Below are 18,830 nucleotides of genomic sequence, written 5' to 3'. Positions count from 1 at the left end.
CTACTGGCTACCTGACAGGCTGACATTCCTGTTGAACTCGTCATCTCTCTTCTTGAATCCGCAGGACATAAAACAATATCGATAAGATGGCTATCAATTTTAAGATATTTTAGTATGAGCTTTTCATATTCATTTGAAATTCCTGTTATTTTTGGGGGAGATTTCTCACCAAAACAAAGCGTATCTCTGAAATGTCAACAGAGCGCTAAGTGTGTACCGGGCTTTTTATTTTCACAGCCTTTTCCAATTAATTCAGCTTGTATCATGCTAATTTAGCTTTTTTCGACTCGCACATTTATTTATGTTTTCAATAAACATTGGAGAATATAGTGTACATGTTGTCAACAATCTAAGCCAGACCAGTCTGTTTTGCCCCATAATTGCGCACTCAACGGTTTTGTTGCTAAACAACCAACCTGTGTATAGGATGATAGGCTAAATGTTTAATGGATAAAGTGTACCCTGAGCTTCACAGTAGCCATAGCAGATCTTTGTTTTTATTAACTGACCATTAGGTGGATTTACCTATGACCCTGTCTTTAACCTGTGTTCCAGTGCACAGCCATGTCAAAGCTCAATGCCGAGGTAGCTTGCGTCACCGTGCACGAGGACAGCGTGATCACCGTGGGAACAGAGAAGGGAAGAGTCTTCCTCAACTCGCGGAGGGAAATACAAACAGACTTCCACAAGTTTTGCAGTGAGTGTTCCCTGTGTAGTGGGCAAAAAAAGGTGAATCAGGTTAACGATTAGGTTAGATTTTTCACTTGGATCAAAATTGCAACTACATTTTGCTCACAGATCCTACTGTTGTCTTGGAGCTGAACAGTTTTTATCTGAGTCTATTAAGGTTTTGAATTAAATAAGTAAGATGATCTTTAGTTTTATTTTTTTGTCATTATCCATTGGCTCTTATCCAGAGCATTACTTCTTCTAAAGCAAGTGAGATCCAGAATAGACCTTCCTTGTGTGAAACTTACAGGGTGAAAAGTAGAAATATAATCCCTTCAGTTTCTCATGCTTGACTCTTTTTCAGAGATGCCCTGTCTACAAGGGCTGACCACAGTGAATGCCCATGTCAGTGTCCAGGAAAATGAATCATGCAAGTTTGGCAAAGAGGGCGGGCACGGCAAACAGAGGGCCTCAACAGATGCCCAATCTAACATCTTTGTCTTGAGAAAAATGGTGGAAGAAGTATTCAGTGTGCTTTACAGTAAGGGCTTCAAAATACAGCACAGAACAAATATAATTTGTATAGGTCTGCACCATTTGAATTCTTTCTAATTTCTCATTTAACATTCTAATTTCAACCTTCTCATAACTGAAATCAAATTTCAGATGTGATTGAATGTTGATTTTTACAGTGTCTACGTGTCAAACAATCATTTGACATGTCCTTTTCTCATTTCTACCTTCATTAGTCATTATTCATTTGATGCTGTATGTATGTGATGATTTGCCAGGCGAGGCCGTTGGGAAGAGTAGCCTGGTCCCTGTGCCTTATGAGTGGATCCTGAAGGACCCCAGCTCTGTGGTGGCCCACGGCCTGCCTGAGGGGATCGCCCTGAGGAAACCTGCCGAGTACGACACCAAGACCTTAATGAAGATCCTTGAGCAGAGCAACCGCATCCACTTCACTGTCAAAAGGTGACCTGACTCCATACAGTACACCATAACGTACATACAGTTCAAGTCGGAAGTTTACGTACACTTAGGTTGGAGTCATTAAAACTTGTTTTTCAACCACTCCACAAACTTCTTGTTAACAAACTATAGTTTTGGCAAGTCGGTCAGGACATCTACTTTGTGCATAACACAAGTCATTTTTCCAACAATTGTTTACAGACAGATTGTTTCACTTATCATCCACTGTATCACAATTCCAGTGGGTCAGAAACTTACATACACTAAGTTGACTATGCTTTTAAACAGCTTGGAAAATACCAGAAAATTATGTCATGGTTTTAGAAGCTTCTGATAGGCTAATTTACATCATTTGAGTCAATTGGAGGTGTACCTGAGGATGTATTTCAAGGCCTACCTTCAAACTCAGTGCCTCTTTGCTTGACCTCATGGGAAAATGAAAAGAAATCAGCCAAGACCTTAGGAAAAAAATTGTCGGCCTCCACAAGTCTGGTTCATCCTTGGGAGCCATTTCCAAATGCCTGAAGGTACCACGTTCATCTGTACAAACAATAGTACGCAAGTAGTATGCAAGTATAAACACCATGGGACCACGTAGCCGTCATACCACTCAGGAAGGAGACGCATTCTGTCTCCTAGAGATGAACGTACTTTTGTGCGAAATCAATCCCAGAACAGCAAAGGACCTTGTGAAGATGCTGGAGGATACAGGTACAAAAATATCTATATCCACAGTAAAACGAGTCCTATTTTGACATAACCTGAAAGGCCGCTCAGCAAGGAAGAAGCCACTGCTCCAAAACCGCCATACAAAAGCCAGACTACGGTTTGCAACTGCACATGGGGACAAAGATCATACTTTTTGGAGAATTGTCCTCTGGTCTGATGAAACAAGAATAGAACTGTTTGGCCATAATGACCATCGTTATGTTTGGAGGAAAAAGGGTGAGGCTTCGAGCTGAAGAACACCATCCCAACCGTGAAGCACGGGGGTGGAAGCATCATGTTGCGGGCGTGCTTTGCTGCAGGATGGACTGGTGCACTTAACAAAATAGATAGCATCATGAGGGAGGAAAATGATGTGGATCCTGTAGAACATTTGTGGGGAGAAACAAAAAAGCGATGGCGAGCAAGGAGGCCTACAAACCTGACTCAGTTACACAAGCTCTGTCACGAGGAATAGGCTGAAATTCACCCAACTTATTGTGGGAAGCTTGTGGAAGACTACCCAAAACGTTTGACCCAAGTCCAACAATTTAAAGGCAGTGCTACCAAATGTATGTAATCTTCTGACCCACTGGGAATGTGATAAAAGAAATTAAAGCTGAAATAATTAATTCTCTCTACTATTATTCTTACATTTCACATTCTTAAAATAAAGTGGAGATCCTAACTGACCCTAACACAGGGAATGTTTACTAGGATTAAATGTCAAAAATTGTGAAAAGCTGAGTTTAAATGTTTTTGGCTAACTTCTGACTTCAACTGTATAATCCCTTACGTTACTTGATCCTGTGCAAAAATGGCAGAAGTGTAGCAGCATAATTAGGATTGATACAGGGCTGGTCTTGTTGTTGACTTCATGGTTAGGCGATAGGAGGAGAGCTGATTCTAGATCACTTTTGAACAACAGAAAGTAACTGGAGGATTTCTCTGCCAAGAATAAGGCACATTGTGACAAGTTGCTATTGGTGTGTCATAATTAGGTTTCACATGGACACACAGCTTTATCTTCTCCTGTTTCCTTCTTCATCTGTTTATAGAACAACAGCAGAGCCCTCGCGGGAGGCTAAGTCAACCGCCGGCGACGTCAGAAACCACAACTCCTCCTCGGGCGCCACCAAGAGCCTAGCTATCCATGGCCCGGCCTCCAAGCCTGCCGCCGCCGCCCAGGAAGTGTCCAACGCTTCAGTCTCAGCCAGCAACTCCATGCTCTCCAGCTTCCTGTATGGCATGCCCATGTCCTCCCAGCCACACCCCGACGGCAAGCTGGACCTCAAGCCCACATCCCTCTTCAACCTGGGTAAAGACCGCCTGGGGGCCTGGGCGGAGAAAGGGACGGCCGCCAAGGACAGTTCCGACAATGGTAAGAGATATTTGACCCCACAGGAACAAGCTGTTACTGAGGTAGCAGTTGATGGATATCCAGGTTACTTCTGAAAAGCCCCTCACCTTTTTGAGTCACTTGTTTATGCACTAATTATTGTCTGTGATTTTATTCATTTGGCAGGAGAGTGGTTACTATTCTCCCTGTCATTTTTGTGAGTGGTTGTACTACTGGCTGTCATTTCACATAAGTTATTTGATAGAGAATCTCTTTTGATTATGGGATTTAGATTTTTCAAGACTTGCTCGACTCTGAAAGCATCAGTATGATGTTTATCAATGTTTAATTTCTGCCATTTTGTCTGTTCAGGTGAGTGGATAGGACTCCAAGGGGAGTTGGGCCAGAGTCCTCCCAGCATCCACGTCTCCAAGCGCCTCCTGTTTTCCATAGTTCATGAGAAGTCAGGTAGGCTTGAACTGGAACTAGACACAGATAGACACACACCTATAGGCCACATCGTTAAATGATAGTCCCACACAGCCCAAACCAGATGGGATGGCGTATCGCTGCAGAATGCTGTGGTAGCCATGCTGGTTAAGTGTGCCTTTGAATTCTAAATAAATCACTGACAGTGTCACCAGCAAAGCACAACCACCCCATAACACCTCCTCCTCCTTGCTTTACGGTGGGAAATACACATGCGGAGATCATCTGTTCACCCACACCACGTCTCACAAAGACACAGCGGTTGGAACCAAAAATCTCCAATTTGGACTCCAGACCGAAGGACGACAGTCACCTTGTCCTAGAGAGATTTACACAGCCCTTATTTCAAGTGTTTCTAAAAATCCCCTTTGGGAAAAATTAATGGTGTAAAAAGTGATTGGAACCATTTCCCTGTTTGAGCCTTTTATGGGTATTATGACTCTTGCTGTCATACTGTATACCTAATTTTGAATAGGGATTTCAGCCTTGCGCCACACACACGGGCATATTACACCCTGACATGGCCACCAGGGTTGGGGTTAATTCCACAAATGCAATTCTAATTCAATTCTCTTACCCTGTAAATTCCATTCCAATGTTAGGTCAATTCCAAAAATGAAAATCACAATTTAATATTATCCCCAACAATTCCACAAATTCAAATGCAATTTCCTTAGGTGGCTGATCATGTCACTGTTTAGACAGCCTAGCTATACTTGAAATATAGGAATACAAGTTGAATTGACCTAAAACAAATCATGTAGACAGTTTGTGATACTAAGTGCATTAATTCCATTAACTTGGAAATATGCAAATATTGAAATCCAATTAAATTCCAAAGAATACATTTTTTACAATTCAAATTGAATTCCAATACAAAAAGTCTAATTCCAATTAAATTTTATAACTTTAAGATTGTTGAAATTCGAATGGAATTCAACATAAATCCTCCACTTCATGAGTGAATTAAATCATTTATTTGTAAATTAAAATTTGATTTCACCCCAACCCTGATGCCCACCACCTAAGCCCTATTTTGAGAAGGAAAAAACCCTGTTAGTATACATGTGGAAAGTAGACATACAGATGGAAGAACTTTCTTTTTTTTCTCCCATTTTTTACCCACATTTTTATGTTTACGTTATTCTCTTTTGCGCTCAACAGAAAAATGGGACTCGTTCATTCGAGAGACTGAGGACATAAACACACTGAGAGAATGTGTGCAGATCCTGTTCAACAGTCGCTATGGTGAGATGGTCAACCACTCTTTCTCAGCATGGTTTCCTATTGTAGGGCATTAGCTGATAAAAATGTTTAGGGTTTTAAAACGTTCCTGTTTCCCAGACCCATATTAAAGTTAGTCCTAGTCTCTGGGAAAATGTCCCTTATACAATTGGTCATTTTCTCAAGTAATTTCTTTACTATAGAATGATTGTCTTTATTCCGTTTTCAGCTGTCATGACTGCTTATTAATCTATCCACACCCACCCATCCATCCATTAATTGATCCATTCATTACATACTTATTAAGACAGTATTGTAGGGTCTCATGATTGATGTCCGTCACTGATTTCTGACAACTCCTGTATTTTCAGCGGAGGCCCTGGGCTTGGACCACATGGTTCCAGTGCCGTACCGGAAGATAGCCTGTGACCCAGAGGCCGTGGAGATCATCGGCATCCCGGACAACATCCCCTTCAAAAGGCCCTGCACCTACGGAGTGCCCAAACTCAAACGCATCCTGGAGGAACGCCATGGGGTCCGCTTTGTAGTCAAAAGGTAAACGATCTGAGATCCATCTGAGATTATACTGGTAAAGTCTCTCATTCTTTCCTCCAGAGATTACACTGTAGTGTATAGGGCACCCATATCAGGGCTGCATAACGCATCATACCAGGGTTTCGTGATAAGGCACTAAATGAAAAAAACGGAGTGAAACAGGGAAGAACTACTACTACTGCAGCTGTCCAGTAAGAAACATGCCCTAATGAAAACAACCCTGTTTGAGGAGAACCACTGTTTTATGAGCTACAAGAGCTAGCACAGCATCTGTCATTTATCTAAAATGTCCTATTTGGCAAACTGATTCAACGAAGGGAGAAGTGTCAACCCAGGCCATCTGTTGGTTAAATTCCCTGCCCTCCAATAGACAATGCCCCACTTACTGGTAACCACCGCATGAACCACACAGTATGGTGCCCCCTGCTCTCTGGCATATTGAGCCAACGTCTCGCTGTTGCTGAACCCATGTGATGAAATACATTTAGATTGGGGCGACACCGCCATCAGCGCATCTCTCATGCATAAGGCGACATGGTCATTAATGTTAATAAAATTCCAGCAGATTGAATATTCAATTTTTATCTAAGAGCCATACACTCCTGGTGTTGTTGTTGATATGCGTTGTTGTCATTGTTGTTTATTCAAGATGGCCCAGACATGAACCCTGCAGACCGTGTAGAGATGTCTGTTTGATCTTGTTCCCCTGTTGACATGTCCACTGTTGTTCACCAACAGTTTACTACAGGGGCCCTTTCTACTTGACTGTGACCAATGTCAATAATCACATTGATTAACAATAACGACCATCTCTGTTCTCATTCCAGAATGTTTGACGAAAGGATTTTCACAGGTAAGACTTCAGCAATTCGGCACGAGGGGGTGTGGTATATGGCCAATATACCACCGCTAAAGGGCTGTTCTTATGCACGACGCAAAGCGGAGTGCCTGGATACAGCCGTTAGCCTTGGTATATTGGCCATATACCACAAACCCCATAGGTGTCGTATCGTTATTATAAACTGGTTACCAACATAATTAGAACAGTAAAAAGTCATTTTTGGTCATACCTGTGGTATACAATCTGATATACCACGGCTTTCAGCCAATAAGCAATAAAGGCTCGAACCACCCAGATTATAATGAGTATTTTCATCTTGCGTTGTTGATATCTATCCAAAGAAGCCATTAGTATGCCATTTAGCAATGCAATTTCCTTGTTTTTCTTTTGATATTGTGTATGTTTAGTTGTAATAGCTTGCTGTGCATCATGGATAATCTGATTGATTGATCTGATTGATTCTGTTATGTTGTGTCACAAAGCTGCTGGTAAGGTGGCCAAGGAAGAGGGCAAGCATGACATAGGTTCCACGTCCGAGGACGGTTTCCCTGACAACCTCCGGGTCCCGTTGGCTGCACTGGAGCTGGTCACCAATCCTCACAGCAGCAGGTATGTATGCAACGGCTGGGCCTCAGTCAGTAATGTAGAGGGTGTAGTGACACAAGATGTTATTTGAAATCATCAGAGAAATCTGTTCCGCACCTCTCTTACCCAATCTGCATCCAGAGATATAAAAGACAATTAGATCAGAAGAAAATACAAACAACCCTTTCAACCCATTTTGATATATTGATAGATCCTTTCAATAAATGCTGCGTGTCCATCACTTGTAATGGAAGGCCATAGCCTGATGTACCACAATAAGTGACACACCACAATTTATCTATGCCAGTTCATTTCAATGTCATAATTCGAAGTTGTGCATTCAAATGATTTGTTTTTCTTTTAGATCTTCAAGCTCTTGTGTGAGTCCATTGGCTGACTTCGAAGCAGGTAAGTGACAAGGCAATGCTATGGCCTACTATAGTACTACTGTAATGCGAACCCAAGACGTGAACTCTCAGGTTGGCACTCCTTTTTATGGTAGTCTAACATCAAGAAATATGTTCCATATCCACTCTGTAACCCCTTGGGAATTGCAAATGAAAAACTTAAACCGTCTGGAACTGAACAGATCTTTCTCCCAGAATGTGTGACTTTGGATTTTATAGATGCATTTCAAATGTCACTTTATGGGAGGAAGATCTGATTATGTCCCAAATGACACCCTATTACCTATATAGTACACTACCTTTGACCAGAGCGCAATGGGCCCTGATCAAAAGTAGTGCACTATATAGCGAATAGGGTTCCATATGGGATGCCGCCTTGCCATATTAACTGTTTTTACTCTTACTCCTTTAGGGCCTTCGGGAGATTGTATTCCCTTGAAAAAGATTAAAACGGAGCCCCCAGATGGGGAAATCATCCAGGTGACTGTACCAGGTAAGTGGTGCACCTCTGTCATTATATTACATTTGAAATGGCTTTAGCTGTTAAACCAGATAAGATCTGGGGAGTCGTGAATCTTGGAAATATTTAAACGTGTTTTGAGAGGTAGTAGATGCGACATGCTAGCAGGAATCCAACACCGCTGGATTTGACTGTGTGGGCTAGGACGTGTGTGCATGCATGCACCTGCTGTTATCCTGACACATGTTATTTCCTCTTTACAATGACCTCTAATAATTCCCCTTGCATTGTGAGGCTGTTCCCCTCTCCCCTTACTTGCTATGTACCTAAGGTCTACTCTGTAGTCTGCCTGACCCTATACTCCCCGAATTTGTCTCTACAGTTGCTTTCTGTTACCCAGCCTAGCATTTTACCATAACCCAGTCTTAAACATGTTTGGCATGACGATGACAGCCGTGGAGTTGGCAAGAGCACAAATAGATCTGGGACCAGGCTGGTACTTTCTCTCCTCCTTCACGTGACTCTGTCTTGATACCTAGTAGCCTAACAACGTGCTGTCTGTCCCTAAGATACCCAGTACCCTAACAATGTGTTGTTTCTCCTCCCCCAGATGCCAGTGTTTCAGTGGAGGAGCCGAATGAGTCTCATGCTGACCCGGCTGCAGCAGCAGTGGTGGTGGTGGCCACCCCAGCCCAGGCTGCTTCTTGTCGCTCTCTGGAGACCCACGCAGGTAACTGCAGCCCCGCCTTCCGTCCCAGTCCCCTCCACCGCATGGTTGCATCAGGACAGCCCAGGCCCGCCGCCACCCTGGGTCCACCACCGCCAACAAGCTCTCTCCCTCTGTTAGGGAGCTAGGTTACCAGTACACGTATGAAACCACTTTTCACAGATACTCCCCTCTCCCTGTCTCCTTGTCCCTCTTTCACACTTCGTACTCCACCCAGAGTCACTAGTACCCAGTATCACCCCTTACGCCCCCACCTCCCACCCACAAGAGTCTCTGCCAAACCTGTAGCACACTAAGTAAGTAATAGGCTGCCTGCTCTAGACACTTTCCATCAGTTTGATTTATCATTTTGAATCCTATTTTTGATGGTATATACGAATTGGCTTTCATCATTGGATGTGTCATTTTTGTGTCATTAGAATATGATGGATTGTGCATATTTGAGCTGGTGTCCATAAGCAATACCTCAGATTAAACACAGATTTCACAGTCAAGCCTGTTTTCCCACAAAACATACTTAAAGAAAGATTGGTCACCATCGAATCTGTTTACTGGGATTGGAACATATGACACCATTTTGCAAGACATCCAGAGCAGTTTCAGTTTTCTAGTCTAAAGGTTATTTGTAGAAACACTGCAATAGCAACTCTCAATATATATATATTTTTAAATTGGAGCATTTACCAAACCTGGGTTTATTTTGTCCAGTTTGTGAGTATGTTTTAAATCTGGACTCTGTCTCAGGTTTGGTTGTATAGTATATTCACCATACACACCTTCTCGTCTCAACCCCAGCCCTTGCAGCCCAACCCTGTATAGAATTAGCCTGTTTCTCATGCTCCCTATCTCTACCAGTCCTGTGATTTGTCTAGAGTCCCTTTAAGACACCTGAACACCCAGTTTAGTACTCTGAGATAATTATGTCCCTTACATTAGTCACCCTTCCCCAAGCCCTTATTGTAGTTTAGTAGCACGAGGTAACTAAGAACACTTGAGTACACAACATGCGATAATAATAATAATATATGCCTTTTATCCAAAGCAACTTAGGGTCATGCATGCATACATTTTACATATGGGTGGTCCCGGGAATCGAACCCACTACCCTGGCGTTACAAGCGCCATGCTCTACCACCAATTGAGCTACAAAGGACCACTCTTTTTCTTAACCTCAATTCTAAGTTGTGCTATAGCTGTAGAGATATACTAGCCTGAGTGCCAGTCTGTTTGTGCTATCATGTCAACTCCTTGTCACTTATTGTCAAAAACAAACAGATCTGGGACCAGGCTAGATTTAATATTTGAAGATTTGTAGAGAATAGGAAAGAAAAAGAATGGTACTCAAGTGTCCACATTAACCTCTAGTCTAGATCCTTAGACATTTTGTTTGTTTTATTTTGGTTGCTTTCATGTTTTGTTAAAGTTCTCTTTTCCATCATTGATCATGAAGGAAGAATTTGCGGGTAAGTGCAGAAAATAGACACTAGATTTCAGTGTTTATTTAAATATCATGCAATTTTTTCTGCAGTATTTTTTTGAAAGATATGTAAATTATCTTTGAAGTGTGCTTCTTCTAATACATGTCCTCCCAGTTTGATATTGCCGGTTTGGTTGATCGGTCAGTCCGTAATTCTTTGAGGTTCTACTGTAGTTTGGGCTTTGTCTCATTCAAAACAGTATTTCTTGGCTCGACATACAGTAGTAACCTGAACCGAAAGTAGTTATGTGAAACCTTTGAAACTTGTCAACCCTACTCACCTCTTTGCCCTCTTCCTTTAAACTGAAGCACTGTCACCTAAACCAGCTTCGCAAGGCCTCAGAAGATCATCTGAAGGTACAGTAGGATTGGCAACCTCTCCCTAAGATCTATCTGTTGGATTCACTGTAGGCTTACAATAGACAAAGCCTCACCTCCATTTCAAATGATTGATTTTTAAAAGGTGTTATCTGTGATTGTTACATAAATTCTTGATTAATATAATTTATATACTGAACAAAGATATAAACACAACATGTAAAGTGTTGGTCCCATGTTTCAAGAGCTGGAATTAGAGGTCGACCGATTAATCGGAATGGCCGATTAATTAGGGCAGATTTCAAGTTTTCATAACGATCGGTAATCTGCATTTTTGGACACCGATTGTGCCCGATTACATTACACTCCACGAGGAGACTGTGTGGCAGGCTGACTACCTGTTACGCGAGTGCAGCAAGAAGCCAAGGTAAGTTGCTAGCTAGCATTAAACTTATCTTATAAAAAACAATCAATCTTAACTAGTTAACTACACATGGTTGATGATATTACTAGTTTATCTAGCTTGTCCTGCGTTGCATATAATCGATGCGGTGCCTGTTAATTTCTCATTGAATCACAGCCTACTTCGCCAAACGGGTGATGATTTAACAAGCGCATTCGCGAAAAAAGCACTGTCATTGCACCAATGTACCTAACCATAAACATCAATGCCTTTCTTTAAAATCAATTCACAAGTATATATTTTTAAACCTGCATATTTAGTTAATATTGCCTGCTAACATGAATTTCTTATAACTAGGGGAATTGTGTCACTTCTCTTGCGTTCCGTGCAAGCAGAGTCAGGGTATATGCAGCAGTTTGGGCCGCCTGTTCGTTGAGAACTGTGTGAAGACCATTTCTTCCTAACAAAGGCCGTAATTAATTTGCCAGAATTGTACATAATTATGACATAACATTGAAGGTTGTGCAATGTAACAGCAATATTTAGACTTAGGGATGCCTCCCCTCCCGTTAGATAAAATACGAAACGGTTCCGTATTTCACTGAAAGAATAAACGTTTTGTTTTCAAAATGATAGTTTCCGGATTTGACCATATTAATGACCTAACGCTCGTATTTCTGTGTGTTATTATGTTAAGTCTATGATTTGATATTTGATAGAGCAGTCTGACTGAGCGGTGGTAGGCAGCAGCAGGCTCGTAAGCATTCATTCAAACAGCACTTTTGTGCATTTGCCAGCAGCTCTTCGCTGTGCTTCAAGTATTGAGCTGTTTATGACTTCAAGCCTATCAACTCCCGAGATTAGGCTCGTGTAACCGATGTGAAATGGCTAGCTAGTTAGCGGGCTGCGCGCTAATAGCGTTTCGATCGGTGACGTCACTCACTCTTGAAGTAGTTGTTCCCCTTGCTCTGCTCTGCTTTTGTGGAGCGATGGGTAACGATGCTTCGAGGGTGGCTGTTGTCGATGTGTCCCTGGTTTGAGCCAGGTAGGGGCGAGGAGAGGGACGGAAGCTATGCTGTTACAATGGCAATACTAAAGTGCCTATAAGAACATCCAATAGTCAATGGTATAGAGAGAAATAGTCCTATAATTCCTATGATAACTACAACCTAAAACTTCTTACCGGGAAATATTGAAGACTCATGTTAAAAGGAACCACCAGCTTTCATATGTTCTGAGCAAGGAACTTAAACGTTAGCTTTTTTACATGGCACATATTGCACTTTTACTTTCTTCTCCAACACTTTGTTTTTGCATTATTTAAACCAAATTGAACATGTTTCATTATTTATTTGAGACTAAATAGATTTTATTGATGTATTATATAAATTAAAATAAGTGTTCATTCAGTATTGTTGTAATTGTCATTATTACAAATATATTTATATAAAAATCAGCCGATTAATCGGTATCGGCTTTTTTTGGTCCTCCAATAATTGGAATCGGTATCGGCGTTGAAAAATCATAATCGATCGACCTCTAGCTGAAATAAAAGATCCCAGAAATGTTCCATGCACACCAAAAGCTTATTTCTCTAAAATGTTGTGCACAAATTAGTTTACATCCCTGTTAGTGAGCATTTCTCCTTTGTAAAGATAGTTAATCCACCTGACAGGTGTGGCATTACAAGAAGCTGATTAAACAGCATAATCCTTACACAGGTGCACCTTGTGCTGGAGACAATTAAAGGCCACTCTAAAATGTGCAGTTTTGTCACGCAACACAATGCCACAGATATCTCAAGTCTTGAAGGAGCGTGCAATTGGCATGCTGACTGCAGGAATGTCCACCAGAGCTGTCGCCAGAGAATTGAATGTTCATTTTTCTACCATAAGCCGCCTCCAACCTTGTTTTAGAGAATTTGGCAGTACGTCCACCGGCCTCACAACCGCAGACCAACTGTAACCACGCCAAACCAGGATCTCCACATCCGGCTTCTTCACCTGCGGGATCATCTGAGACCAGCCAATACGGAAGAATTTCTGCACAAACGGTCAGAAACCGTCTCAGGGAAGCTCATATGCGTGTTTGTCGTACTCACCAGGGTCTTAACCAACTTAATTGGGCAAATGCTCACATTCAATGGCACTGGCACACTGGTAAAGTGTGCTCTTCACACTGAATCCTGGTTTCAACTATACCGGGCAGATGGCAGACAGCGTGTATGGTGTTGTGTGGCCGAGTTGTTTGCTGATGTCAACATTGTGAACAGAGTGCCCCATGGTGGCAGTTGGGTTATGGTATGGGCAGACATAAGCTATGGACAACAAACACAATTGCATTTTGTCAATGGCAATTTGAATGCACAGATATACCGTTACGAGATCCTGAGGCCCATTGTTCCACTGCCATCACCTCATGTTTCAGCATGATAATGCACGGCCCCATGTCACCAGTATCTGTACACAATTCCTGAAAGCAGAAAATGTCCCAGTTCTTCCATGGCCTGCATATTTACCAGACATGTCATCCATTGAGCATGTTTGGGATGCTTTGTACTGACGTGTATGATAGCGTGTTCCACAGGCCACAATCAACAGCCTGAACAACTCTATGCGAAGGAAATGTGTCACGCTGCATGAGGAAAATGGTGGTCACACCAAATACTGATTGGTTTTCTGATCCACACCCCTACTTAAAAACAAAGGTATCTGTTACCAACAGATGCATATCTGTATTCTCAGTCATGTGTAATCCATAGATTAGGGCCTAATGAATTTTCCAATTGACTGATTTCCTTAAATTAATTGTAGTAAATTGAAATTGTTGCATGTTGTGTTTATATTTTTGTTCAGAGTAAATGCCTCATTAGCTTAGTTCAACTGTTTATTCAGACTGATTCAGACACATTCACTAATCGTGTTCTTTCTTTCAGCTCTGAATAAAACCCACTTAAACATTTCTCTTCATTTTAATTTTTCCTGACAGGAAATATCGCTGAGGACATAGGTGAAATGATCCTCCAGCTTCGGAGGCAGGTGGAAAGCATATTCAGCACTAAGTACGGTAAGTTACCCAATGCACTTACTTGCATGCTCAATGTTCAGACTGGCCAAGCAAGAGAAATTGACTCGAGCACTAAATCATAAATTACACCGACTTAGTCAACAGTTTCTACACAGCCACGTTATTTTCTAGCCTTTTTAAGGTGTCACAGAGAAAGCAATGATTCTTCTAAAAATCTATTTGACTGTCCTGGGAATAGTTAAGTACTGAGCAACATCTTTTGCATAAAATAATTCACCTGTATTCCACTCTCCATTTTCCATCCCACCATCCCACTGTAGCCGAGGCGCTTGGACTACTTGAACCTGCGAAGGTGCCCTACTCCAAGTTTCAGATGTACCCAGAGGAGCTGTGTGTCAAAGGGCTACCGGAGGGTGTGGCTTTCCGCAGACCCAACTGTTTCGGAGCGGCCAAGCTGCGCAAGATCCTGGCCGTTGGCAGTCAGATTCAGTTTGTCATCAAAAGGTCAGAGATCATACATTGTCACATAGGGGAAAGAACCTTCGCAAGTCATTCAAGGAGTGCATCCCAATAATCTCTCCTTTCTCCGAAAGCTTGCACTTGTCCACGTCCCTTCATTGATTTGAAGGGAATGGACTGGTATATGGAAACCCTTAAGCCAATGCCTACACCAATCCAATGCTTTTACATTTGTGGGGAGTAGTGAACGAGTGTACACTTTAGGAGGAAGTAGGGATCATTGTGACTCGCGCATGGTCTTGGTCACGTTCCAGGCTGACTACATTGCTGACATTGTATTACATCAACCAGCGGTTGCATCATCAACTGCGCAGTCGGCATCAGACTGGTATATAATATGATGTGGTTAACTGATATGTTCAACACCTGTCCAGGCGTTGTGAGATATGGAAGGCATCTAACGTGTAGTCAGCCTGGAACATGGCCCTAGTATGCGAATTGTTGTTGTATGAAGAGGATATAGGTGAAATGTTGTATATGTTGGTGCAGGAATAAAGGACAACAGGTTACACTTTTTTTATGATGTTCGAACCATGTTTTGTTGTGGTTTCCTATCCAGGCCAGAACTTTTAACGGATCAAGTCAAGCTAGAGACGCCTCCTTTCCTGGCCTGTGATTCAGGTGAATACATCTTCATTCTAAATGCCAGCTGATTTAATAATTATATCACAGTTAATATAATGTTTTATTATTAAAAATAGTAAGTTTACAAACTAAATTAGTTAAATGTCAGTTCATTCCTGAATTGACTGAGAGTAAATGAGCCAAGCCCTCCTATTTGATTTGATTTGATAAGGATATATTTTAGTCCTAATTTGGACTAATCTTCCAAGAGTCGTTAAAATACAATTTATAATACGATTACATTTTCACATGTAACACACTGTTACAAACAAACATAATACACTGACATATTGACCCGATAAATACTCTAACAGTCTGAAATTATAGATTGATTCCTTCATCTACCATAGTCCTGCATAACCTTTCAATTTATTATATTTAAATGGTTATAAAGTATTGTTTGAATTTATATATTGAAAGGTGTCTGGTTTGCTCAGATAAAAAATATACAATTTCTTTATTGCTCTGAATCTCAATGTTATTTTGCCTATTTCTCTGTTCTGTCTGGATAACACATGTGGACAGGTGGACAATTCCTAGTATTTACTGAATGTCTGTCTCTTACCAACGGAATACTGTTTTAAATGGTGTACATTGTGAAATAAAATAAGCATGTTTTTTCAATGATCTTGTTGATAGATGACCAACCAAGAGCATTGTGCATGACTACAACAGAATAACCATATCTCTGCTTTGTTCTGTGCAATCTGCAGCCTCCTAATTTCACTTGCTGATACATTCCCCTAGACCACAGAACAGTAGTTCACCTGACTCCCAATTAATGCTTGGGTTGTTTGCTTAAGAATCTTTCCCGGTAAATATTTAGCTATCCTTCTGATCATGCATGCATGCATTTTTTTTTACATAGATGAGTTATGTGAGACGAACATGATAAACAGTTGTCTAGCTGAACCCCTAGTTGTTTGGTTTCTGACACTTCCCCAATTTTACGCCCCCCATACTTAATTCTATCCCATGCTGTGTTGGCCTTTTCCTGGTGGAACAGACCAACATAACCTTGGTTTTCAAAACAAGTTTGTTCTGGCAAACCCACTCCCTGATATTTCCCAGATCTACTTGTAAAGCTTGATGTACCTGTTGAACCAATTGTCTTGCTGTATAAATTGTAGCATCAAATATAGTAGCTTGAGTTTCAGATAAGGCATAAGGAAGTAAAGAAGGGGCCCAAGGCAGCTGCCCTGTGGTATTCCACAGTTTAAAGCATGAGTGGAAGAAAACAACCCATTTATATAGGTGGACTGTTTCCTGTCAGTTAGATATGACTGTACCCAATTCAATGCTGCCTCCTTAAACCCATAATGCAATAATTTTGTCTAAATTATTTCATTAGCCACTGAATCAAATGCTGCACAAAATCTAAAAATCCAATTGTTAGTAGCTACTATGTTGTCTCATCGCTACAACTCAGCTCGGGAGAGACGAAGGTTGAAAGTCATGCGTCCTCCGATACACACAACCAAGCCGCACTGCTTCTTAACACAGTGCGCATCCAACCTGGAAGCCAGCCGCACCAATGTGTCGGAGGAAACACTGTGCACCTGGCAACCCTGGTTGTGCCCGGCCCGCCACAGGAGTCGCTGGTGCGCAATGAGACAAGTATATCTCTACCGGCCAAGCCCTCCCTAACCCGGACGACGCTATGCCAATTGTTCGTGGCCAGTTACGACAGAGCCTGGGCGCGAACCCAGAGTCTCTGGTGGCACAGTTGGCGCTGCAGTACAGCGCCCTTAACCACTGCGCCACCCAGGAGGCCAAATGTCCCCTTTTCCAGTGACCAATTAAATATGTAGCATGGTAAGAAAAGGTATGTGAACCTTTTGGAAATACCTGGATTTCTGCATAAATTGGTCATGAAATTTGATCTGAACTTCATCTAGGTCACAACAATAGACAAACACAGTCTGCTTAAACTAATAACATACAAACAATGATACGTTTTCATGTCTTTATTGAACACACTGTGTAAACATTCACAGTGCAGGGTGGAAAAAAGTATGTGAACACCTGGATTTAATAACTGGTTGTCCCCACTTTGGCAGCAATAACCTCAACCAAACGTTTTCTGTAGTTGCGGATCAGACCTGCACAACGGCCAGGAAGAATTTTGGACCATTCCTTTTTACAGAACTGTTTCAGTTCAGCAATATTGTTGGGATGTCTGGTGTGAATGGTTTGAGGTCAGGACTCTGACTGGGCCACTCCAGAAGGAAAAATGTATTGTGTTGAAGCCATTCTGTTGATTTATTTCTGTGTTTTGGGTCGTTGTCCTGTTGCATCACCCAATTCTGTTGAGCTTAAATTGGCGCACATTCTCCAACAAAAGGTCTTCATAAACATGGGAATTAATTCTTCTGTCAACGATAGCAAGCTGTCCAGGCCCTAAGGAATCAAATCAGCCCCAAACCACAATGCTCCCTCCACCATACTTTACAGTTGTGATGAAATATTGATGTTGGTGTGCCGTACCTTTTTTCTCCACACAGTGTTGTCTTCCTTCCAAACAACTCAACTGTAGTTTCATTTGTCCACAGAATATTTTGCCAGTAGCTGTGGAACATCCAGGTGCACTTTTGCAAACTTCAGATGTGCAGCAATGTTTTTTGTAGACAGCAGTGGCTTCAGCAGTGGCAGCAGTGGCTTCATCCGTGGTGTCCTCCCATGAACACCACCAAAAATACAATAATTTGTTTTATTAGTTTAAGCACACTATTTTTGTTTATTGTTGTGACTGAGATGAAGTTCAGATCAAATTTGATAACTAATTTAAGCAGATATCCAGGTAATTACAAAGGGTTCACATACCTTTTCTTGCCACTGTATTTCAGTGGAGCTGGAATCTGGGGAGCAGCATAGCGAAGTAAAACATTGATTTACCATTGGGTAATAGCTTCAATAGGTTTAACACCTTTTATTTACAGCATTTGTAGATTCAAATAGCATTTATTTTGCTCAAAATATGATCATCAATCTTTTGGACAATAGCTTGTTTAGAAGAATGGGTGAATTTCCATTATCTCTGAGTAAATACATTTGTAAAAGAATTTTAAAAAATCTGCAAAATGATTGGCAATATCAGCTGATGTTGTTATTGTTCTCCCGTCAATCTCCACACTAGATGGGTATGATGAGATAGATGTACCAAGTAAGCCCTTTGTAAGGGATTTCTTCCATTGACGGAGAGGTGGACCAAAGCGCAGCGTGGTTATTCTGATTCATGTTTAATTCAAAGATAAACACGAACACAACAAGAACCGTGAAAACCCAAAACAGCCCTATCTGGTGCAAACACAGAGAAAGGAACAATCACCCACAAACACACAGTGAAACCCAGGCTACCTAAGTATGATTCTCAATCAGAGACAACTAATGACACCTGCCTCTGATTGAGAACCATACTAGGCCGAAACATAGAAATACCCAAATCATAGAAAAACAAACATAGACTGCCCACCCCAACTCACGCCCTGA

At 41.6% G+C, this 18,830-nt stretch overlaps 1 protein-coding gene across 3 annotated transcripts in view; it reads left to right on the top strand.

The window, feature by feature from the left end:
* Nucleotides 1-18,830, top strand: part of gtf2ird1 (GTF2I repeat domain containing 1) — a 43,655-nt gene that overhangs the window by 10,621 nt on the left and 14,204 nt on the right. For all 3 annotated transcript variants that reach the window (XM_065023802.1, XM_029671551.2, XM_065023801.1), the window contains 16 exons: nucleotides 556-697; nucleotides 1,034-1,210; nucleotides 1,461-1,644; nucleotides 3,405-3,727; nucleotides 4,058-4,153; nucleotides 5,339-5,422; nucleotides 5,770-5,953; nucleotides 6,781-6,806; nucleotides 7,277-7,403; nucleotides 7,744-7,787; nucleotides 8,199-8,279; nucleotides 8,857-8,976; nucleotides 10,760-10,807; nucleotides 14,160-14,237; nucleotides 14,519-14,702; nucleotides 15,277-15,338. In XM_065023802.1, the coding sequence (XP_064879874.1) occupies nucleotides 565-697; nucleotides 1,034-1,210; nucleotides 1,461-1,644; nucleotides 3,405-3,727; nucleotides 4,058-4,153; nucleotides 5,339-5,422; nucleotides 5,770-5,953; nucleotides 6,781-6,806; nucleotides 7,277-7,403; nucleotides 7,744-7,787; nucleotides 8,199-8,279; nucleotides 8,857-8,976; nucleotides 10,760-10,807; nucleotides 14,160-14,237; nucleotides 14,519-14,702; nucleotides 15,277-15,338 (1,951 nt within the window). In that variant the 5' untranslated portion in view covers nucleotides 556-564. The remainder of the gene's footprint in view (nucleotides 1-555; nucleotides 698-1,033; nucleotides 1,211-1,460; nucleotides 1,645-3,404; nucleotides 3,728-4,057; nucleotides 4,154-5,338; nucleotides 5,423-5,769; nucleotides 5,954-6,780; nucleotides 6,807-7,276; nucleotides 7,404-7,743; nucleotides 7,788-8,198; nucleotides 8,280-8,856; nucleotides 8,977-10,759; nucleotides 10,808-14,159; nucleotides 14,238-14,518; nucleotides 14,703-15,276; nucleotides 15,339-18,830) is intronic.

Source organism: Oncorhynchus nerka, linkage group LG10 (assembly GCF_034236695.1).
Source record: "Oncorhynchus nerka isolate Pitt River linkage group LG10, Oner_Uvic_2.0, whole genome shotgun sequence".
Classification (NCBI taxonomy): Eukaryota; Metazoa; Chordata; class Actinopteri; order Salmoniformes; family Salmonidae; genus Oncorhynchus; species Oncorhynchus nerka.
This window is presented reverse-complemented; position numbering and strand designations above follow the sequence as displayed.